The sequence below is a fragment of the Phalacrocorax carbo genome, chromosome 3 (assembly GCF_963921805.1).
Source record: "Phalacrocorax carbo chromosome 3, bPhaCar2.1, whole genome shotgun sequence".
Lineage (NCBI taxonomy): Eukaryota > Metazoa > Chordata > Aves > Suliformes > Phalacrocoracidae > Phalacrocorax > Phalacrocorax carbo.
Window position 1 is genome coordinate 7,737,398 of NC_087515.1, and position 21,629 is coordinate 7,759,026.

Consider the following 21,629-nt stretch of genomic DNA (forward strand, 5'->3'; position numbering starts at 1 on the left):
GCTATATATGTATCCACCCAAACATACCATTAAACAAATTCTACATTCCTGAATAGAATTATGTGGGCAAATACCAACATGATGACAGAATGCAAGTAAAAAGGCATTTCAAGTTTTATGATCTTGCAAGCTTAGTCTGTGAAGTTTTAATGTCTGCCCTCATAGTGACAAACTGAACTGACTCTGTGAAATCCTGACCACATTTAATTCTTGCAAAACTTCTGCTGATTTCAATGGGGGCAGGATTTTACTCTGTAGCCTAGAAATAAGATTCAAGAAAGAGGTGAAAGGTAAAAGTTTTTATTTATATTTTGTGGCCAGGTATATATTATAATATTCATTGCCTTAAATAGTGTTTTCCCAGCCCATCATAAGCAAAGCGAAGCCACAGCTCTTAAAGACACACTTCCTGCCACTGATGGATAAGCTAAAGAAAAAAGCAGCAGTGGTTGTATCGGATGAAGAACACCTAAGAGCAGAAGGCAGAGGTGACATGTCGGAGGCTGAACTGCTCATCCTAGATGAGTTCACCACTTTGGCACGGGACCTCTATGCCTTCTACCCTTTGTTGATTAGATTTGTGGACTATAACAGGTATGTGGAGAGGAATAGGTCAATGAATCCTACAAAATCTTCCTGTTTATTCATACCATCTCTTATCCCTTGATATGCCTAGCATTGAATTAAAATAGCTTTTACTCAGACTGCCAATCCTGAACTTGCTCAAGCTGATGCTTTATGACTTTTAGGAGGAGCTGGGGTCTTTTTCAGAAGAAAACTGAAAAAAAAGGTGCAATCTAAATCTGTTGGATTAGACCTAGGATTAATGTGCATGCTTGGTTTTGTTGGCTTGTATCCTTGTAAAATGTTGAAAACTGATTTCAGATGCCAGTGAGGATCATCTGCATTTCCACCCTTTTACCAAATTTTAGGGCAAAATGGCTGAAAGAGCCCAACCCTGAAGCAGAAGAATTGTTCCGCATGGTGGCTGAGGTCTTCATTTACTGGTCAAAGTCTCATGTAAGTAATTCCTTGGTAAATACTTATTTTAATTAGGTTTCTTAGTATAGACAGATCAATTATTTAGTGGCTGTGTTTGGGAAAACACATCTAATGACAGAAGCGCAACTGCAGATGGGAAGGTACTAATGACTTCCAGTTTTCTGACACTTTTGGAATGCCTGAGTAGCTAGGGGAGTTGATGGGTGTTTTGTAGTATCCTTACACTGATTGTAGATATTTTGCGTATAAATTTTGGTTTGTTTGTTGTGGGGTTTTGTTTTGTTTGGGTTTTTGTTAATTTGTTTGTTTTGGTTTGGTTTGTTTTTTTTTTAATATATATAGGTCTGTGTCCTTACGCCTCCTGGTTTTTTTTGATGAGCTATTTTCACCCCCAAAGGCTTTTTATAACCAGGAGTCTGGCTACTAAATTAGTTGTCTCAGCAAAGTCCATTTTTCTAAATTGTACAGTCTGTCTGCTTGAGCCTCTTGGCAGAGTTATGATAAAAATCGTGTGGAAAGGTCCTTAACACAACTAGTGGAACAAGGCTTTCCTGAGGGAAATGTGCAGCTCTATTTACAGTCACTTAATCTGTGTTGCAGTGTATTTGTAGGTTTGTGTTTCTTTAATAAAACTTAAAGGTATATAATTCAATTATTAAGCCTAAGTCTGTAGCTGGCCTGAATGAAGGAAAGTCAGTAAGTGTTCTAAGAGCAAGGAAGTAGCAACTATGTCTTACAAGTAATTCTCCAAACAAAGTATTGTTTTCCTAGATGATACTATTTCATATTTCATAGACTTTACCAGTTAAAGATTTCTTCTTAATTCTACTTCTACAAAAATTACCCTTGTTTCTCAAGTCTGATTCCTCTGGTTCATGTGCAAGAGCCAAGAGGTCTGCATTAAGACCTAATCAGGCACCATCACTGAGAGTGCTGAAATAAAAAATAAAACATGATTCATGTGAGTACTGGAACAAAAAGCAGGAAAAAACCAAGAGAGACTAAATACTTTCAGGCATTGCCTTTCTGTATCGACTCTTGTCTGTACTAAATTTCTTTAGTGCCATAACTTCACATCTCTCAAGTCTGGGAAACAAGATGCCTCATTATTTGTGTACTTGTGTCTGAATTTGACTGTAAGATTTATTATAAACATCGCTGTACACAGAAACTGGTTGCACAGTAGATAGTTACTGAATCATCAAATTACTTGTGTATTCATAAGTTCAGTCTTTTATTTTTAAAGTTTATGTATCGGATATAGTGGGATATATTATGGGGAAAAAAATGGAATGGATGATTTACTAGTAAGGGAAAATTCAGACAATATGTTTGTATTGAATTGGAGGAGAAGTGAGATTTTTATCATAGCTCTTTCATAGCCAGAGAAACAGTTCTTTCTCTCGAACATAGAAAAAAAACCCAAAACACACAACCCTCTGAGCTATGTCATGTAAATAAAGCTGGAATTCCAGGCCATTATTGATCACCCATTAATTTTTTCTGTCCTTGTCTTATCTTGTGGCTTTTACAGATTTCTGGTTTAATTTATATTTTTATTTAAGGTTTGTTTAGATAGATTCCTCATCTATCATAAGTGCTTCTAACTGAGATCTTCTATATATTTCCAGAATTTCAAAAGGGAAGAGCAGAACTTTGTGGTACAAAATGAAATCAACAACATGTCTTTCCTTATCAGTGACACCAAATCTAAGATGTCAAAGGTAGTGTAAAGATTTTAAGATTTTTATATTTTTCTCTTTGCGGAGGGCAAGGAGACAGGAGGACTCCAGAGAAGCACTTTTTTATTATTTTTTTGCTTTTTTTTTTCTTTTTTTTTCTTTTTTTTGGTTTGTTTTGGCAGGGGTAACAATATCTGTTGAAAACACTGGGTTGAGAATCAAAACGCAGGCGTTTGAGAAACACAGTGGACTTTCAAGATATTGGTGCAAAATATTGGCAATGATAAAATAGCAGTTCCATTGGATAGGTTTGCGGCTGTATAGGTAGTAAGGGAATTGTCAAACCAGAGACAAGTAGAAAGTTGCTAGTACAATTCTTTTATTTAATATTGGATTTTTTTTTCCTCATCTTTGCTTTATGCTGCAGGCAGCAGTTTCTGACCAGGAAAGGAAGAAAATGAAGCGGAAAGGTGACCGGTACTCTATGCAGACCTCTCTCATTGTGGCAGCACTGAAGAGATTACTTCCCATCGGCTTAAACATTTGTGCTCCTGGAGACCAAGAGCTAATTGCACTGGCCAAAAATCGATTCAGTATGGTACGTGCTCCTTTTGCGTTTCACAAGGGTAGAAATACATTGCTAATGAAATTCCTGGAGTATTTTCCTACATGCTCATTCTTATGGCATGGCACAAATAATCAAGACTATAATTCTGTTACATAAAGCCACAGCGGGTGACCATGGTAGGTAGTAATCTACATATTGTTCTAATTTTCAGGGCATAAAGCATTTCAGTTTGGACATGCTTATTTTCTAAATGATCACTATATGAATAGAGATGACATTCTTAAAACAGTTATTTCTCTCTTAATTTTTAATACTAAATTGTGTTTGTTATATTTTATGAAGCTTGAATTTGGAAATGCAAATAAGAACTGGATGTTTCCTGTCTTCTATGTCCCATATTATAACTAATTCCTTTTGGTCACTCTCATGAATTCAAGAATTTCTGTAGGGATAGACTGTTTTAAAAGTGATTCTTCTATAAGTAAACTCACAGTGCAATGTGACTGTAATTTGTAATATATTCCTTTCACAAGCAATGATACTTTATACACCCTAGCGGGTTATATGACCTTTGGGCATGTGAACTGAATGTTTATAAATTATAAAAGATCTCCAAAAGAAACAAAAATAAAATCAGAGAAGGTAGTGTTCATGATAGTGGTTTCATTTGGTCAAACTTTGGTTAAAGTATGTATACATGTATATAATAGTAATCTTAATTCAGGCTTGCATTTAGTCTGTTACTGTGGAGAAATATGAATGACACCACCCAGAACTTGTTCCTGTGAGCTTGGGTATGGTTAGCTCTGCCCTGAAACAAAAAGGTTTGCCACTGAGATTTTCCTCAATCTTCCATATTTTCAGTTTTATTCATCATCTGAACTAAGCCCAAAGCTGACGTTTATATAAATGATATCTTTTCTTAATTGTCTTTTACTCCTAATTTATATGATTTGTAATTTATTGACAGAAAGATACTGAAGATGAAGTACGAGATATCATCCGTAGTAATCTTCATCTCCAGGGCAAGGTAATCTGTACGCAGTTTTTAAATGCGATTTTTCTTCCTTTGAAATAATTTGCTGGTGCATATAATGAAAACCTGCCTTTGTTCATTAGGACAGTTTGTAGTCTCTTTTTCTATTCTGTCAAGTAACTTGTTCATGCCAATTGTTAAAGGTTTTATGTTTTTAATGTGTTTATATATGCATTATATACAATAACATGTGGCCCTGAAATCCCTGCCTGTGCACACCATTAATGTGAAATTGGAGATAGAAACAAAGTCTATCACTGTTTAATTCTACCTTCTATTATTTGGGATAAAATCTGCAAAATGCTCAAAGTTACTTTGTATCAGTGTGAAGTGCAAAGGAAAAGGAAGCTGCCACTTTGGCATACTCCAAAGTGAAAAACCTCTACTGTCTCAGTTTTGTTCCTGTTTTTCAGCCCAGGGAAAAAGAAGTATTTGAAAAAAGTAGTAGATTTTTGTTATTGAATTCCAATTAGTGCCAGCTGAATAGCCCTAGGGAAAAAGTCCTGAAATGGCCCAGTGTGGTTGAACTGTTTTAATAATGCTTCAAATAATGGCAAAGAAGAAGCCATAATACAGAAGTGTAATAACATGATGTTACGTTCTGCTTTATTGAAGGAAGATGGAAGCAGACCTATGGATAGTACTTTATTTAGGATTGTCCTTTACCTCCTCCCCCCACCCCAGGTTTTATTCACCTCAGGGAAGAAACTAACTCGTATTTTCTGTGCTCATTAAGTAGTTAGAAGAGAATAAACATGTGAGTCGGAAATCTGGCTTTTTTTTTCCTGAAAGGGTATTTTAAGAATTATCCAGAAGTCTAGATTCCACTGCAAATCGGTGCAAGGCAATATTTTTTTTTTTAAAGTGTCTTAGTAATGGGATTGTTCTTCCTGAAAAATATCTGAAGATTAATTTTCTCCCATCATACGTTTTCTGTATATCACTACAATTTCAAGCAAGATTATGTGGATGTTGGGGTTTCTGGGAGCTCACCAGAAGATACATACTTTTGCAAAGTTAACAATTAATGTTTTTCATAAAATATTACAAATAAAAGTCCAATAGCTTTAAGTTATAGGGATTGCACATAGAAAAGTTTACTGCTGAAAACAAAAGATTTGGTTAAATCCTAAAAAAATCTTGAAATACTTATCCATATATAGCAAATATTGTTATATACTGAGAAGCAGAAGAAGCCACACAGGCAAAATACTAGGAAGAAAAAAGCATTTATGAAGATCTTCACGAGCAACAGTACTTAAGCAACGTGCATGCCATGAACATACAAATCCTAATTGTCTTGTGATTTGTGTGTGAACTTCATTAATGTTTTCTTAATGATGAAGATAGATATTTCTGTTCTGACATTTTCCGTACGTGTATATTGTCGTTCTGTGAGCCACGCAGTTGTAAGTCTTGCCTGGCATTTCATGCTGCTGCTTAGCAATTGTCCTCCTGTTTTAAATACTTCAGTTTCTATTTTGTTTGTTTAGGGTTGCATTCTGCATACTGCTGTTAAGAAATTTCTGTCTGTTACTGCTTTGTTGCTTTGGAGTAATGATACTTCTTAATACTGTGTTTTCTCTTCAGAAACTTCCTTTGCTTAAATTAAAAGTTTGCTATTGTTTTGCAACATACCACCTCCTCTGTTTATAACACATGAGAATAAAAGTACTTTTAAATTTCTTATATTGATGAAATTTCACAGTGCCTTGATAATCAATAAGGAAGTAATCTTAGCTAATCCAAAGTAGACATTGACAGATCTTCCACTTGTAAACTTTTCAGCAGTGACTTTGGGTCTTCCTAATTGTAAAGTTAATTCTGAGTGGAAGATGGCATTCTGAAAGGGAACCACATAATACATAGCTAACAAAGCTAAATAGCTATTGTAGCTAGCTTTATTTTATAGCTATCTACATATTGCTTCACTAGCTTTGAGCAGCTCTGGTGTTGACCTGTATGTGAAAAGTAGTCAACTCAAATACAGACAAAATATGGCATTTCCAGGACTTTGAAACTTCAATTTATTACTGTATTTATGGTCTTTATTATGATTTGTTATCTGTTGCTAAGTAGTTTTTTCTCAGCATCTTGAGCTATATCTTTCCATGAATCATTTAGCACTGACACATTCTAGAGTTTGCATTAAACCTAAGTGTATAACTTAATTATTTAAGTATAACGTGTAGAGTTAAATTCAGTAGTTATTTACAAAGTATAATATAATTTATTCTGTAATTCTCTGATGTCATTAGTATTCAGTCACTGTTGTGACTGAATCAAGTATACATCAGATACAGTCAAGTATGATGTTTCCTGTTAAGAAAAATTATGCCATTGTGCTATAAGTATACACTAGCCTTTTGTCGTCTGAGTCAGACATAAAAGGAATGTAGACCAAATGGCCTTATAAATTTAAATTATTATTTCATGTTATGAATTAATATGTAACTTGGTTATAATGGTGTTTGTGTAAGGTGGCTTTCAAAACAGAGGAAAAATTCCACTTTTTGGAAAGGCTGGTTTTCTTCCAACCACAGCAATATTCTTTCTTCAAATGGTGTTTTCTGGTAACCACTTTTGCTTCTCACAGACACCATATACTGTCATTTATGTTAGAGCTAAAATGTAATTTATATTGATTTCTTTTTGGAAAACTGCACTGTTTGAGACTCATCCTTCTGAATCTTTAGTTATTAATGTTGTGGCGTCTATTTCATGCATTTGTCTACCTTTGTCTACATTTGTCTTCACCCTGTTTCTGTCTTTCCTTTCCTTGCATGCCTGCATGCTGTTACTCAGTACCGAGCCTTTTATTTCAAGAAATTGATGACGAAACTTGCATTCATTTTGACATGGATGAAGCTCAAGTCACCAAAACCTTCTTCCAGCCATGCTAATTCACACCTTGAAATGTCAACTACTCATACCCTTAGAAAACTACCTATACAAAAAAGCTGTACCTTGATAGAATGTGAGGAGTCCTCAGATCAAAAGACATCTCCACCTGTGATTAAAAAGTCTTTTGTGGACTATCCATTCATGATGATCAAGTCAAATGCTCACACAAAGACTGTGGATGTGACAGTTGTTAAGAAATGGAAAAGCCGAAAGGTGGAAGAAATGCCTGCCAATTGTGGCTTTCTAGGTTGTAATAAGCTATTATTGAGCGACTGTGTAAGTTTATAATCATTCCTGGAACTTCAGTAAACTGTGTATCATGAGAGGTTTTGTGGAGGTCAGTTAGCATTATTGTCTCATCTTAGGCACAAACTGAAATCTGGATCCACAAAGATGATTTAGAAAAGTGAGTGCTGAGCTTAAGCCGTATTTGAATCTGTAGGGTTTAGGCTCCTAGATGCTCTGGAATCCAGGCCAGTGTGACTTAAACCTAAACTGCACAATCAGGAATGATCCCTGGCCACAGCTCTCAGTAAAATGTGTTACATGTTGCATTTGTCTTCAGTGTCATTGGCAAAAAAAAATGGTTGCAAGGTGTGTAACATCAGTGTCGATTAGCAGAAGCACTGGGGAGACAAAATGGTCAAAAAAAGAGATTGCTAATGGTAAAACAGAGAATCACAGATCACTGAAATGGAAAAAATGAATTGTAAAGAATAAAATAAGAAAAAACATTTTGCTTCCTACAGTTCTTTATAATTTGTAGGCTAATAAGCAAATGCATCTTGAATTCATTTTTCATAAATTAACTTCTTAATTTTTAGCTAGTAATCAGTAAAATTAGGATTTTATAAAAACTGGAAAAAAAGCTAAAATGAAAAAAGCTAGGCTTAAATAAGACTAATACTACTAATTTCCATGACTGAAAACTAAGTAATCCCAACTAGTAGGGGAACAATCAGTGTTGTTTGGTTTAATAACTGGAAAGTCAGTGTACAAAGTTATGCCTGTCTGCCTCATATTCATTACTTTTCCTCAAATAATATATTCATTGCTGGTTCCAATGCTATTTGTTGGCCCATAATCATTCACTCTTTATATGATTATTAGACTTTTAGTCCTCTGGAAGCTCTCTAGAAACATTGCACAGCTCAGTCTTTAGTTTTGTTCTCCCGGTCAGTGTAACGGCCACTGTACGGGTTAGTCATGTAAAGGTGCGGGTTAGCCATCTAAAGTGCTTCTGTTGTCCTTTGAAGCAGTTTCCGTACTAATTAAACTGTTTGACCCTACCTTGGGATCATTTTGCCTTGGTGACATGTGAAATCTTTCTCCTGCAGCTTGAGGATCCTGCCATTAGGTGGCAGATGGCACTTTACAAAGATTTACCAAACAGGACTGAAGATTCCTCAGATCCAGAGAAGACTGTGGAAAGAGTCCTTGATATAGCTAATGTACTGTTTCACCTGGAACAGGTTAGACACGTTGTCCCAATTCCATTGCTTCCTTATCTAAACAAAAGTGTTCAGCCTTTCATTTGTACTTTCATCTGCTGTATTTAATGTTACATTCTTTTTTCTTTCTTTTGATGGCTACTGCTTACGTGCTTTGCCTTGTGTTTTGTAATCCAATACAGTGGTCATACTGATCACACAGTGTGTTTGTAGCAGCTCCAACAATCATTTATTTGGAAAAAGACTAAGAAAGTGATACCTATGTTTTAGCTTCCTTCTGGTGCATTTCAGCTAGCAGGAAGTAATCACTAAATTGTCTGTGGACCATGAAATGTGAGTAAAAACCACACTGATTATTCAAAAAATGCCATTTTCCAAGGTATTTTTCCTCAGTTCAGATTCTTGAATTATTGAAGCAGCAAGAAACTTAAAGCTGCCTACATAAATATCTGGTTAGATATTTTATTATTACAGCCTATTATAGCTGTATGGAGTAGGACAGTCAGATGATTTGATACACAACTTCTCTACTGATGGCTTTAGAAAGCTATTTACTCTGTACTAGTTAATAAAATCATAAGAAGAATGTCCACTTGACAAAATCCGTATGGAAGTTTGTGTGAATGTGGGCAAGAATATATGCGTTTAGAATGTTAAACTGCCATTGAAATTCAGAAAATTCTTTGATAATCTGGAAATTTTAGCAATTCTACTCTTTGGTGGTCCAGCAAACTGCTTGCATACGTGAACTCAGACTTGTTCGTGCTGGTGCAACGGTGAATACAAACCAAGGTTAACCTGGCCAGGTTCTGTGTTTTCTAGGCTTTCTTTTTTAAAATGTACTGAAGGAAAAGCGCATTAACTTGAAGGTATTCCTGGCTGTTTACACCATAGACTATAAACTTACTGTATATAAAATTTGCTCCAGGTTTAATTTTTCCTTTTCAAAGAACATTTGAGAATTCAAGGCTCTTTTGCCCTCTCATTAGATCAGTTGGTTTCACACAGAAGCTTGCCACAGGTTTTCAGACCCCACGTCAGGAAGTTTCCATATTGTGGTGAGATCACTGGTTCAGTCAAGTAAGAATCTGAGAGATATGTAAATGTGCCTGTGTACACACTGTGCAGCACTTGATCGCTAAAAGTGACGTTCAGGGGTCTTGGAATGCACTAAGTGTGTTGATGGGAATACCTGTGTCCCAGCTGTTGCATCGCACAACTCTTATTTGTGTAGTTTGCCAGCCTTAATGTGGATGTGCTGTAGTTTAGCAGCCTTAGATGGTTTGATGGAAGAGGATGAAGAGGAATCACAAAATTCTACCTGTTACTGCATATGTCTGGAGCAAGCAAAAAGTGATAGAATGTGGAAGTACATCCATGGCAATCACGGTTAGCCAACCAGAGAGAGACAGACAGGAGAATGGGTGTTGATTTGAAAGGATATAGGGTGGCTGTGAGGAAGAAGGAAGAAGAAAGCTAGAAAAGCAGGGGACAAAAGTCTTTTACCCTGGTTTTACCAAAGTTAACCGAGCTGAAAGGAAATTGATAAGCATGTACAGAGTTGCATAATTCAGCATTAGACTCTTGTATTTGAGTTCAAACCATATATACAATCTCTTGATTTCTGGAATTTTAGCTGTACCAACATGTATATAAATTGATTAAGTTTGTGTGGTTTGGATAAATTGTCCAAGGGAGTGAAACCCAAGGTATGATCCTTGTGTTTTCCATCTTCTGTCACAGGATCAATCTCGCAGTGTATAGGATCCAGCAGTAGTACAGAACAGGATGGATTCCCATTGTAATACCAGATCAACATTTCAGATCAGTCCTTCCGATCAGACTTAATGACTTGTAATGAAGTAAAAGCTGGCTGCTTTTATTCTGGATACTTTGCACCTATTTTGTCCCACAGCTTTACTTATCTTCTGTAGGCAAGTGCTTGGGTGCTTTTGTTACTGGAATGGGTAATTCAATTTCTTTAAAAATAATGAATATGTGAGCACTAGGTCTGTTTTTATGATAGTCTTGAACAATCCTTTGCTCTCCATATACAAATACTCTGTTCTCCAGATATTAGTACTCTGGATGCTTTCCTTTTTGCGCTGGCAAAGATTATTTCATTCTTTGTGTTTTCTTTCCATGCACAGCTAACTTCTTTGTTTTTATTATTTTCAGAGATCTGCTTGCGTAGGCCGAGGCTATTTCTTTTGGGAAAGTATAGAGAGTTTTATAGTTGTTTGTGAAGATTTTACTAATTACCTAACTTTCACATTTGGATTTGTCTGACTTCTAAATTATTAGCACTGACTTTATTTCATGACTGTATATATGTTTGCAGTGAACACCTTTCTGTCCTTTCTCTTAACAAATATTTTTCAGTTGTATTTTATCTTTTGGAAGGAACTTGTTTTAGAATGTTACCATTTAATCTTAGAAGTGTTATCAATTTCACTGAATGCTTGGCAATATTTTAGTCTGCTTAATTAAATGTTTATTGTTTAACTATGAATAATTTTTCATATTTCACTGAACTAAAGAAGTCCTCTTGGATAACTATGTTTGGATTGAATATTGAGTCTGTGTAGACATCATCATCACTACATATTTAAAATAAAATGCTTTATTTTATTACGAGGGAGAATCACCAAGTCTTTCAGGGTGGAGATGCGAACTTCCATTGACTCCTTTGATGATGTTGAGAGACAGAGGAGCTATTATCCATTAGCACAGTTGTCCATAAAAAGAAACAAACAAAACCTCCCGCAAACAAACAACCCCACACAAAAGACATCCCCCCCCTTAACCCTACAAGGGTCATGTAGGTTAAATCAAATGATATGAACTTTAAGAAGCAGTAGTGAAGTAAATCACAGAAACTGAATGGGCTGTGGGAAACGAGGGATCTGTAGCACAGCCTGCAGTCATAGCTCCCAGTTACCTGGCCAGGCTATATACTGTTGCATGCAGTTGGTCTTCTGGACCCCAGTAGTAATGTTCTGATGGAAACAAGGATGGAAGGTGGAACAAAAGAAACTGAAAAAGCAAATGATGAGAATGGAGCACACCCAATTTCATGTCATGTTACTGTAGAGCCAGGATGCAGAAAGAGAGGAGATCTGAAGACAGAGCTGTAATATTATGAGATGTAGCTGAGGTGTTTTGGAATATCTTGTGTTAATTCTAGCTATGCAGATTCATGGAAGGTATTTAGTCCTAACTAAGTCTTCGTGCCTGTCTCTCTCTGATTTTTAAAGTAAATTCCTCTCCACTGTAGTTAGTCATGGTAAATACTACGCATAAAAGATTAATTGTGTTTAAGACAATTCCTTTAAAAGTATTGTCTGAGGCAATGTGAAGATGTACAATTTACCTGTACATATGTAAGGAGTTACATATAAAAGACAGAGTGAAGGTTCTTTGTATTAAAAGTTAAGGTTTCCTGAGGGATGGTCTCAATTATGATAATAATCTATCTAAAAAATATAAGAAGTAGGATGAAGTAAAAAAGGACAATATTTATATCATACAAGGAAAAGGCAATTTTTGCTTTTAAGTTTATGCTTTAAATTCTGATTCTACAATTTGGCTGATCTCTTGAACTCTATCTAGTACACTTTTTCCCATGTCTAATTCTTATCTTTCCACTTGATTTATCTGTTGTATCATATTTTTATTATTATTACTATGCCCAGACAATAGGGACATTGCTACATTGTGTATTTTTTTCCATGTGTATTTTATGTAACAGGTTGAGCATCCTCAGAGGTCCAAAAAAGCAGTGTGGCATAAGCTGCTGTCTAAACAGAGGAAAAGAGCAGTAGTTGCCTGCTTTAGAATGGCACCATTGTATAATCTGCCAAGGTAAGAGCTGTTTTTAGTTTCTATCTTTTCACAAATGCATTTATGTTCATACACTGCTATTTGACAAGGTCAGAAGGAAGAGAAACAGGTAAACCAGTAATTGATAAACTACGTGGTAATGTACTTTTTATATTACTTTCTTTTAATAGATCTAATAACTTCCTTCTGGAAACAATAAAAAAAGTATAATTTTAAATTCTGGTTCTTTTCTCCTGCTGTTATGTTCTTCCTCCTGGTATGTTTTCCTTCCTGAAAAGTAGACATCTTCCATAGGAGATAAATGCAGAAACAGACATATTGGTGTCACTGTAATACCATCTTGGAACATAAATTTCCTCCTAAGCCATGGTATAGCTCTGGAAATATGGAATTACATTTATTATTAGATGCTAAATGTGCTATATGCAGGAAATAAACTGATACTATTTATCTGAATGCTTGTTTATTGGGAAGAGCATTCTATTAGACAAGAAATATATGCACATACTCTAGGCATTTCACACCTTTTTCCCTATGGCTGCTTTTCCTCTTCTTTCTTGTTCAGTAGAGAACAGGATCTGTAGTCAAGCAAGTTTCAGAATCCTGAGATTCTGGAAGGAATGAACATTCAGAAAAAGTGAAGACATCTGCAATAGCCAAAAATAATTTCCGGAAGACTTGTATCTGATCTTTTCAACATAATCATGTTCTCAGTTTTTCCCAAAAGTAGGCATATTATTACTGTTACTATACTTAGTAAGATGAATCCTGAAGTCTGTCTCAGGAAGCACAAGGGCATGAGAATAATGCTAGCTTGAAATGAGGCTGCAGTGACAGTTGAAAAAACTATTTCCATCTGTAGCTGTTCTTACTTTAACAAGTAGGCCACCTGGACATAACTAGCATTCCTGTATATTTTCATTATACTTCTGCCTTTTCAGTATATGAGACTGGCAGTTGTTTACAAAAATTAAGATGACTGATAAAATTCTTCATGAAGAATTGGTTACCACACAGTCCATTTTTCACTGAATCTTCAAGAAAAAAAAAAACACAGTGAACATTATCACTGGTGTACCCTTTTTCCCCTAGCCTCATCATCCATTTAGTTTCATGGAGTTTGCAAAAAAAAAAGAGGTTTATTATTTTAGATATGCAAGTCTAATCCTAGGCATTAAAAAAATGCAATTATTTGTGCATAATCCAAAGTTATCTATTGCTATTTTCTTAATATTTAAATTAATATAATATTAAAATATTGTTTTTATTTCTTACTTGTGTTTAAATTTCTTTAAAACACTACTATCTGTTACTAAAGTCAATATTATTACATTTTAATGTCAATTTTACAAGTTAATGGAACACAGATTTGAATAGAGCATTTTAATGTAAATTTCATTTTTAAAACAGGTGCTTTCAGCAGGTTTTACAAAATTTTGCTTTCATTTTAGATGGTAGTTGTAATGACTGGACAATTCTTCACGCTAAATGAAATTCATATTGACCAAATCTTCTCTTTAAAAGTTTACAACTTTTGTTTCAAATGTCCCTTTTTAGGCACCGAGCTGTCAATCTATTTCTTCAAGGCTATGATAAATCTTGGATTGAAACAGAAGAACACTATTTTGAAGACAAACTTATAGAAGACTTAGCAGTACGTCTGGGTGCAAAGGGTCGTGGGAATGTATTATGGACTAACATTCACCTTGTTTAATAATAAGTCCGTGAGGTACATAAAGTATCATCTAAGGTATCACTACCCAAAGTGGTGAGCTATAACCAAGTCGTTCTGACAGGTGTTAAAAATTACAAGTGACGGAGGTTCCAGAATCCCCTCAGGCAGTCTGCTTCAGGGCCTCAGTAGCGTTTTAAAAACCTTTTTAAACTTTTATCTAAATTACATGCCAGTTGCTGTCATTTCCCTATTTCTTACCTTCTGCCCTGTGAAGAAGGGGAACAGCCTATTCCCATCTTTCTTTCCAGTTAACCTTTATGTATTTGAAGAATTCATAACCCACATTAAAGCCATTTAAATCAAAAGGTTAAAATGTGAAACTAGAGGAATTCTAGTCTTAGATTAATCAATCCCTCAGAAACAGACAGAGCCTGCTTCTTCTTCACAGAGAATCCTCTTGTCAGGGAGGGGGGGATTTTTCCCAACAGTAAAGTGTTAGAGCCATGTCTTTAGCCTGGTAATCCCTGGGGTGATTTTCAGTAAAGCCCTGTGTCCTCATCCCTTACAATTGACTCTCAGAAAGGGAGTTCTTCCGAGGATTGGGCAGGAACTAGTACTAGGAAATGATTCAGTCCCTGGGAGGTCCAACAGAACACAGTCTGAGATCAATCTTTTTATTATGAGGAGAGCCTGCTCTCTGCAATAGAGAGAAGGAGCTAGCTGGAAAATTGCCATTTAAAAAAAAATCAACCAAACAAAAAACACCAATAACTTTCTTTTACTGTTTAAAGCTTATGCTTAAAACCAGCTACCCAAATTGTGAACAATTTTGAGAAAGGATCAAAATAGTGAAAGGAAGATGAGCAGCAATAAGCTCAATACGAGCTTACTATGAAGGTTCATTTTCGCCTGCACACATGCAGGTTCTTTTCTTGTGGCATCCTTATTGTATGGTCAAGCATTGTGAAAAAAGCAAGAGACTTCTGCAAATACTGTGTATACAGCTTTTTAAACCGATATGTTCATGTGTCCCAACACACTTCAAATGTTTTAAATAACACAGGTTCATTGCCAGAAATAAGTATATTTTAGCAGTTGAGAGCATGCATGTGTAGATAAGGAGTGTGGACAACATAGCTCTTTGCATGTGTGTACATATATGTGCAGGCATGCATGTGTGAAGAAATAACCCAGTCATGGTCATTCGGTTAGACTGAGGTAGTCTATGCCAAGGATGCACAGAGCCTCTGGGCCAGTCACAACGGGGTACTTTTGCTACCCAGTTCATTCCCGTTTGGGCTCACTTTGGCCTCCAGTACAGTTAGCTGTTGGGATCCCCATCACTCCAGAAATACAGATGGGTTCTGCCCCTATACAGTTTGACAGTATTAGGGTGCACTGTGCACCGGTGTCCACTAAATATTTATACACCTGTGGGTCTGATGTGCCCACACAGTCCAGTAAACCTGATTGTCCCTTTCCTCTAACCTGGCTGGAGGCAGGGTCCCTCTAGTCCTGATCATAGTATTTGCTACTCACTTCTTGTAAATGCAAATCAGAAGTCCATCTATTAAGATCAGAAATAAAATCAGTGCTCTACTCCTCTATCTGTGGACCTGTTCACTGGAAACTGGAGCAACCACTTTCCTGGAAGAACCCCTCTGAGTGATTGTTTTTTCTTGCAACTCACGTACCTGTGCCTCTAGGGTTGAGGTAGACTTTCCATCCCAGTTCCTCATGTCCTCTCTGTGGTCACACAGGTAAAACCATGGAGTGGCTCGTGGTGTGTATTGTCTGTCTTGAGTATGCTTACTCCTAATGGCTGAGATACTAGTCCATACCAGTGGGGAGTAAGACATATCATCTTCAAGTTACTGAACCTTTTGGGACAGTTTCTCCACAGCCAAGACGAAGGAGGAAGAGATATGCGCTTCATAATCCCAGAGTCTGTCAATCACATCCCCCACCGTTGGTGCCTTTTCATCTTTCTAGGCCATTACTGCCGTGAGTTTACATGCAGTGGTGGTACGCTCCATACAAACTTCCACCAGATAGGCTGTGTGCACTGGGTTTCATCTGGGTATTTGGGTGACTGTTCAGGACACCATAAATCACCTTAAGCATGGCTAATTCCCTCAGGTACTAGATAACTCTCTCCACGGTGGTCCATTTGCCTGGGTGATGTATAACATATTCCTTCAAGGGATACCTTTCTTTCACTCTGGACAGGAGTCGCCTCCAGAGGCTGAGGGCTTGTACCCCTTTTCCAATCACTTTGTCAATGCCCCCTTCCCTAGAAAGGGATCCCAGTTTTTTGGTTTCTCTACCCTCTAATTCCAGGCTACTGGCCCTGTTATCCCAGCATCAGAGCAGCCAGGCGACTATGTGCTTACCCAGACAATGGCCGAAATCTTTTCACATACCTTGCAGCTCACTCAAGGGTGTGGATTGGGTGATTTCTGTCTCATTTATGAGTTCTTCCTCCTCCTTTCCTCATTATGACCCTGCTCTTCCATCATTTCTTTCTAAATAAGTTGACTTTCGCTTCCAAGATTTCTTCTTGTGTATGGGGGTGACTGATACTGGCACAGGTTGATTCTCAGGTTCATCTGCAGTGCCTGTCACAGGGGTTGGAGTGGCCACAGTGATGTCACCAGTGTTGGAGTGGCCTCAGTGCCTGTTGCTTTCCTTTTCTTTGTCTTTTTAGATCCAGAGACCTTCTCTTCCCCTTGAGGGTACTGAACAGTGTTGAAGAGGGCTTGGTAGCATGTTGAGGTGATTTGTGTCCCTCTCGAGTTGCCAGGGTGACAGCATACTTTCTCCAAATACTCTATTAGTTTTTCAGGATTCTGTGCTTGTTCAGGGGTGAAGTTCCGAAACACTGGTAGTGCCCACCATCCTAGGTATTTGCCCATACTATCCCATATATCCTGCCACTCATAACTATCGAGCCTTGGGGTAGATCTCCGGATGATATTCTTAAATTAATTATTAACCTTAGACAAAACCGAAACAATATTCCCAAGAAATACTAATAAATGTATCTTAACTACCCAAGGATGTTCAAGATACTGAAAAGCTGGTGTAATGAAGGAGGAGACATCATAGAAGAAGGTAGCGAAGGTGCCATTTTGTATTTCCTCCATAAAAAACCTCTCAGAGGAGCAGGTATAATTGCTAATTGTCTCCGTGAGGTGGTACGTGAAGTAGAGTAATGGCTTCAAGACAAAAGCTGAACACCAGGTGAAGCTCAAGGCCAATGTTTAAATAACAAATCTCCGAGGCAAAACATCGCTAATCACTGCAGAGCACAGCAAACTACAAAAACCAACACCAATCTTTAACATGTACAGCAAAAACAAGAGCATGATGCAGATTGGGTAAACCAATATTGAGAACAGATGAATCAATGCTGTGACCAGCAACTGTTACTATCTCAAACCCTTTGTGCCCCACGTTGGGCACCAGAAAGGACTGTCGTGGTTTAGCCCCCGACATCAACTAAACACCGCACAGCTGCTTGCTCACTCCCCCCACCCCAGTGGGATGGGGGAGAGAATCAGAAGAGCAAAAGTAAGAAAACTCATGGGTTGAAATAAGAACAGTTTAATAATTAAAATAGTAATAGCAGTAGTAGTAGTAATAATAATAATATGAAAAGGAAAATAATGAGAGAGGCGAAATCCAGGAAAAAAGAAAACAACTGATGCAGCCACTCACCACCCACTGACCAATGCCATCAGTTCCTGAGCCGCAATCGCTGCTTCCGCTGGCCAACTCCCCCCAGTTCATACGCTGAGCATGATATCGTATGGTGTGAGATATACATTTGACACTGTCTCCCACAGCATTCTCCTGGAGAAGCTGGCTGCTCACGGCTTGGACAAGTGCACTTTGCGCTGGGTTAAAAACTGGCTGGACGGCCAAGCCCAGAGAGTGGTGGTGAATGGAGTCAAATCCAGCTGGCGGCCGGTCACAAGTGGTGTTCCCCAGGGCTCAGTGTTGGGGCCGGTCCTGTTCAATATCTTCACTGATGATCTGGATGAGGGGGTTGAGTGCACCCTCAGTAAGTTTGCAGGTGACACCAAGCTGGGTAGAAGTGTTGATCTGCTGGAGGGGAGGAAGGCCCTACAGAGGGACCTGGACAGGCTGGTTCGTTGGGCCAGAGCCAACGGTATGAGGTTCAACAAGGCCAAGTGCCGGGTCCTGCACTTGGGTCACAACAAGCCCATGCAACGCTACAGGCTTGGGGAGGAGTGGCTGGAGAGCTGCCTGGAGGAAAAGGACCTGGGGGTGTTGGCTGACAGCCGCCTGAACATGAGCCAGCAGTGCGCTCAGGTGGCCAAGGGGGCCAATGGCATCCTGGCTTGTATCAGGACTAGTGTGGCCAGCAGGAACAGGGAGGTGATCGTGCCCCTGTGCTCGGCACTGGTGAGGCCGCACCTCGAGTACTGTGTGCAGTTTTGGGCCCCTCAGTACAAGCAGGACATTGAGGTGCTGGAGCGTGTCCAGAGAAGGGCAACGAAGTTGGTGAAGAGAACAAGTTGGTCTAGAGAACAAGTCTTATGAGGAGCGGCTAAGGGAGCTGGGGTTGTTTAGCCTGGAGAAGAGGAGGCTGAGGGGAGACCTTATCGCTCTCTACAACTACCTGAAAGGAGGTTGTAGCGAGGCGGGAGTTGGTCTCTTCTCCCTAGTAACAAGCGATAGGACGAGAGGAAACGGCTTCAAGCTGCATCAGGGGAAGTTTAGGTTGGATATTAGGAAAAACTTCTTCACTGAAAGGGTTGTCAGGCATTGGAACAGGCTGCCCAGGGAGGAGGTTGAGTCTCCATCCCTGGAGGTATTTAAAAGAAGGGTAGACGTGGTGCTTGAGGATATGGTTTGGTGGTGGACTTGGCAGATGGTCTTAAAGGTCTTTTCCAACATCAACAATTCTATGATTCGAAGAACTCCTTGCCAGAAGATAGCTTATATGAAAATCTGTCTTAGAGAAGACAGAAACAGACTGGATTGGCTGGTCTGTCGTCCTTTAATACAGGACTACAGGCATTCCTTTGTGATTTCTCAATCATACAGATAAGAGTGTCTCCAGGTCTCTCTTAAGGAGAGATCCATTCAAAAGAGCAACCAAAACTCCATCTGTCTTTCAAATACATTTCTGTCACATTCTTGCTGCTGTAGAGCACTCTCCTGGAGGGTGAGAGTTTGAGGTTCTACTGGTAAGCTCTGTGGAGCTGACTCAGACTGTTGTATGAACTTCATGAAAGATGTGATTGTGATGCTAGTGAAGGTTCCCTGTCCCTCTTAGAGAACTGTACTCTGGTGTAGCAAGGAATGAAAGATTTATTGACTGTTAAGATGGAATCACAGCCCAGGCTGTGGTGGTAGAACTCATCTGGAAGGGGAGAAAGGAGGAGACTTCGGTTCTTTAATGTATGCTTGAAGGATTATCTGAAGTTTCTGAACTGTTCACATACTAGGTAGAAAAGTGGAACCATCCAGGGCCTAGAAACTGTAGCCAAGACTTCCTGTCCTTTAACTCTCTGTAGTCAGTAAACTACAATGTTGTATACCATAGTATGTTCTTTCTCAATACTGAGGATCTTGAACTCTCTTTTCTACTGAGTAAAAATAATTTAAAGGGAGAAATGCAGTAAAAACTACCTCCTTCCCGACTTGCCAGATTCAGGCAATTTAGAGACCTGTGGCTTTTTCTGGGCTGCGGGAGATGAGTGATTGCATCCCCTTAAGCAGAGGACTAACTTGCAAAACTTGCGGTTTTGAGCCCTGATTCTTCTGTCCTTAAATCTATTATACAAAAGTGGTGCTGCTGCTTCTGCCTCTGCATATTAAAAGAAAAAAGTATACACCAGTCCACTATTTGAGGAGCTTAATTCTGCAGATTCTTAATTCTGATTCAACAGACTAAGTCTCTATGGGAATTAGATTTTTGATGGTTGATATTAAAATCATAAGATATTCAACACTGTCTTTATTAATAGTTAAACATTTCTGCTTTAATTAAATACGTTATATGTACACTTAAGCTTGTGTGATAAAATTATTGATTAGTTTTGTTGGTAGGCATTACTGGGCATAATAATTTATAAGATCAACATGTTTAATAGATGTTTAATAATTAGATTATATAAAAATTAAATCCTTTAAGTCTTCAACATTTAGAAATGGCAGCCAAAACTTACCCAACTTCTTTTCTATCCTCTTATGTTACATTCAGTTAAAGCTTTTTATTTTACACTGAAATAACCATGGGGCAAATGTCTCAAAACATTGAAAATTAATAATACTTATTCCCCAGCAATGTCATAAAATCATTTGGTTCTAGTGTTCATGCTACGCTTAATCATCAGTTTTGCTTAACTCAGTCATTGGTGAGTTTGATCCTCTGTTTAATTTGAATTAAGTCTATGGAAACTAGTAACTTGTATTAAACATTAACACAGCTTCCGCCCTTTGGCTTCATCAGTTTTTATAACATTAGAGAGGTATTCTGGTTGGTAACATTACCAAGCATAGGATGCTGCCATTTAGTTAAAGAGAAAGGTCAGCATCCTAAATGAGATCGAATAAAGAGGGGAATACCTCCATAATGGTGAGATTAGTTATAATTTACATTGTTCAGATCTTGTTGCTGATATTGAAAATATTGTCACACATTGCAAAATGTGAAATGAACTGTGTACGGCCATCATAGGCTAGCATGTGAAACAATCATGGCACATATGTGTCAGCTAAAGTGAATTCTCAGCTGCAGCCAGTCATGTTTGGTACAGCTGAGTGGAAAGGTTGGACTTCACTGGCACATATGAAGTGTAGCACACACAGAGATCTATAAGCATTCCCACCGGAATGTATTTGACACTAGCACACACCGTTCTTTTCTTAATAGGCAAAAAATCCATTTTCCTTATATCTGTCATGTGGCCAACCCTTCCTTATTGCTAACAGATAACATCTGGCACAATAATTTCTTACTTGTGCCGTCTTATTAATGCATGGAATTCTTTTTATCTGTATTTTAGGGTATACTGCTAGGTGAAAACAAGGAAAAAGTGTGGACATAATTTATGCAACCCATTTTCTTTGAGCTACCAGGTGCTTTGTAGAAACATATGTCTGGACAAAGCAATTTTGTTAATAACTTGATATGCAAAACTCACTTTCTGAAATGTCTTTAGGCAAAAGACAAGAAGTCAGGGGACAGATTTTATACAGATTCTTTTCAAAACACTGCTCTGGTGGTTGCCATTATACTATTTAGGTGTACATATTTGTTTTAAAGTGAACTTACTAGAGCGGTCTAAACCTGAAAGCAAAATAACCACATGAAAAAAGCTATTTGTCTGAATATATATTATTGAATGATATAAAATATTTTTATACATTATTAATTTGTCATCTTCTAAAATTCTACATCCTGCCAGCATTAGTGTTATTGGTAGGTATG

General features: G+C 37.8%; 1 protein-coding gene across 1 annotated transcript in view; it reads left to right on the plus strand.

Moving 5' to 3' along the window:
• RYR2 (ryanodine receptor 2) overlaps positions 1-21,629 on the plus strand; it is a 437,201-nt gene that overhangs the window by 346,305 nt on the left and 69,267 nt on the right. Inside the window, exons 70-77 of the mRNA XM_064445463.1 lie at positions 354-594; positions 933-1,020; positions 2,634-2,726; positions 3,112-3,282; positions 4,223-4,282; positions 8,530-8,664; positions 12,395-12,507; positions 14,044-14,140. Coding sequence (XP_064301533.1) covers positions 354-594; positions 933-1,020; positions 2,634-2,726; positions 3,112-3,282; positions 4,223-4,282; positions 8,530-8,664; positions 12,395-12,507; positions 14,044-14,140 — 998 coding nt within the window. The remainder of the gene's footprint in view (positions 1-353; positions 595-932; positions 1,021-2,633; positions 2,727-3,111; positions 3,283-4,222; positions 4,283-8,529; positions 8,665-12,394; positions 12,508-14,043; positions 14,141-21,629) is intronic.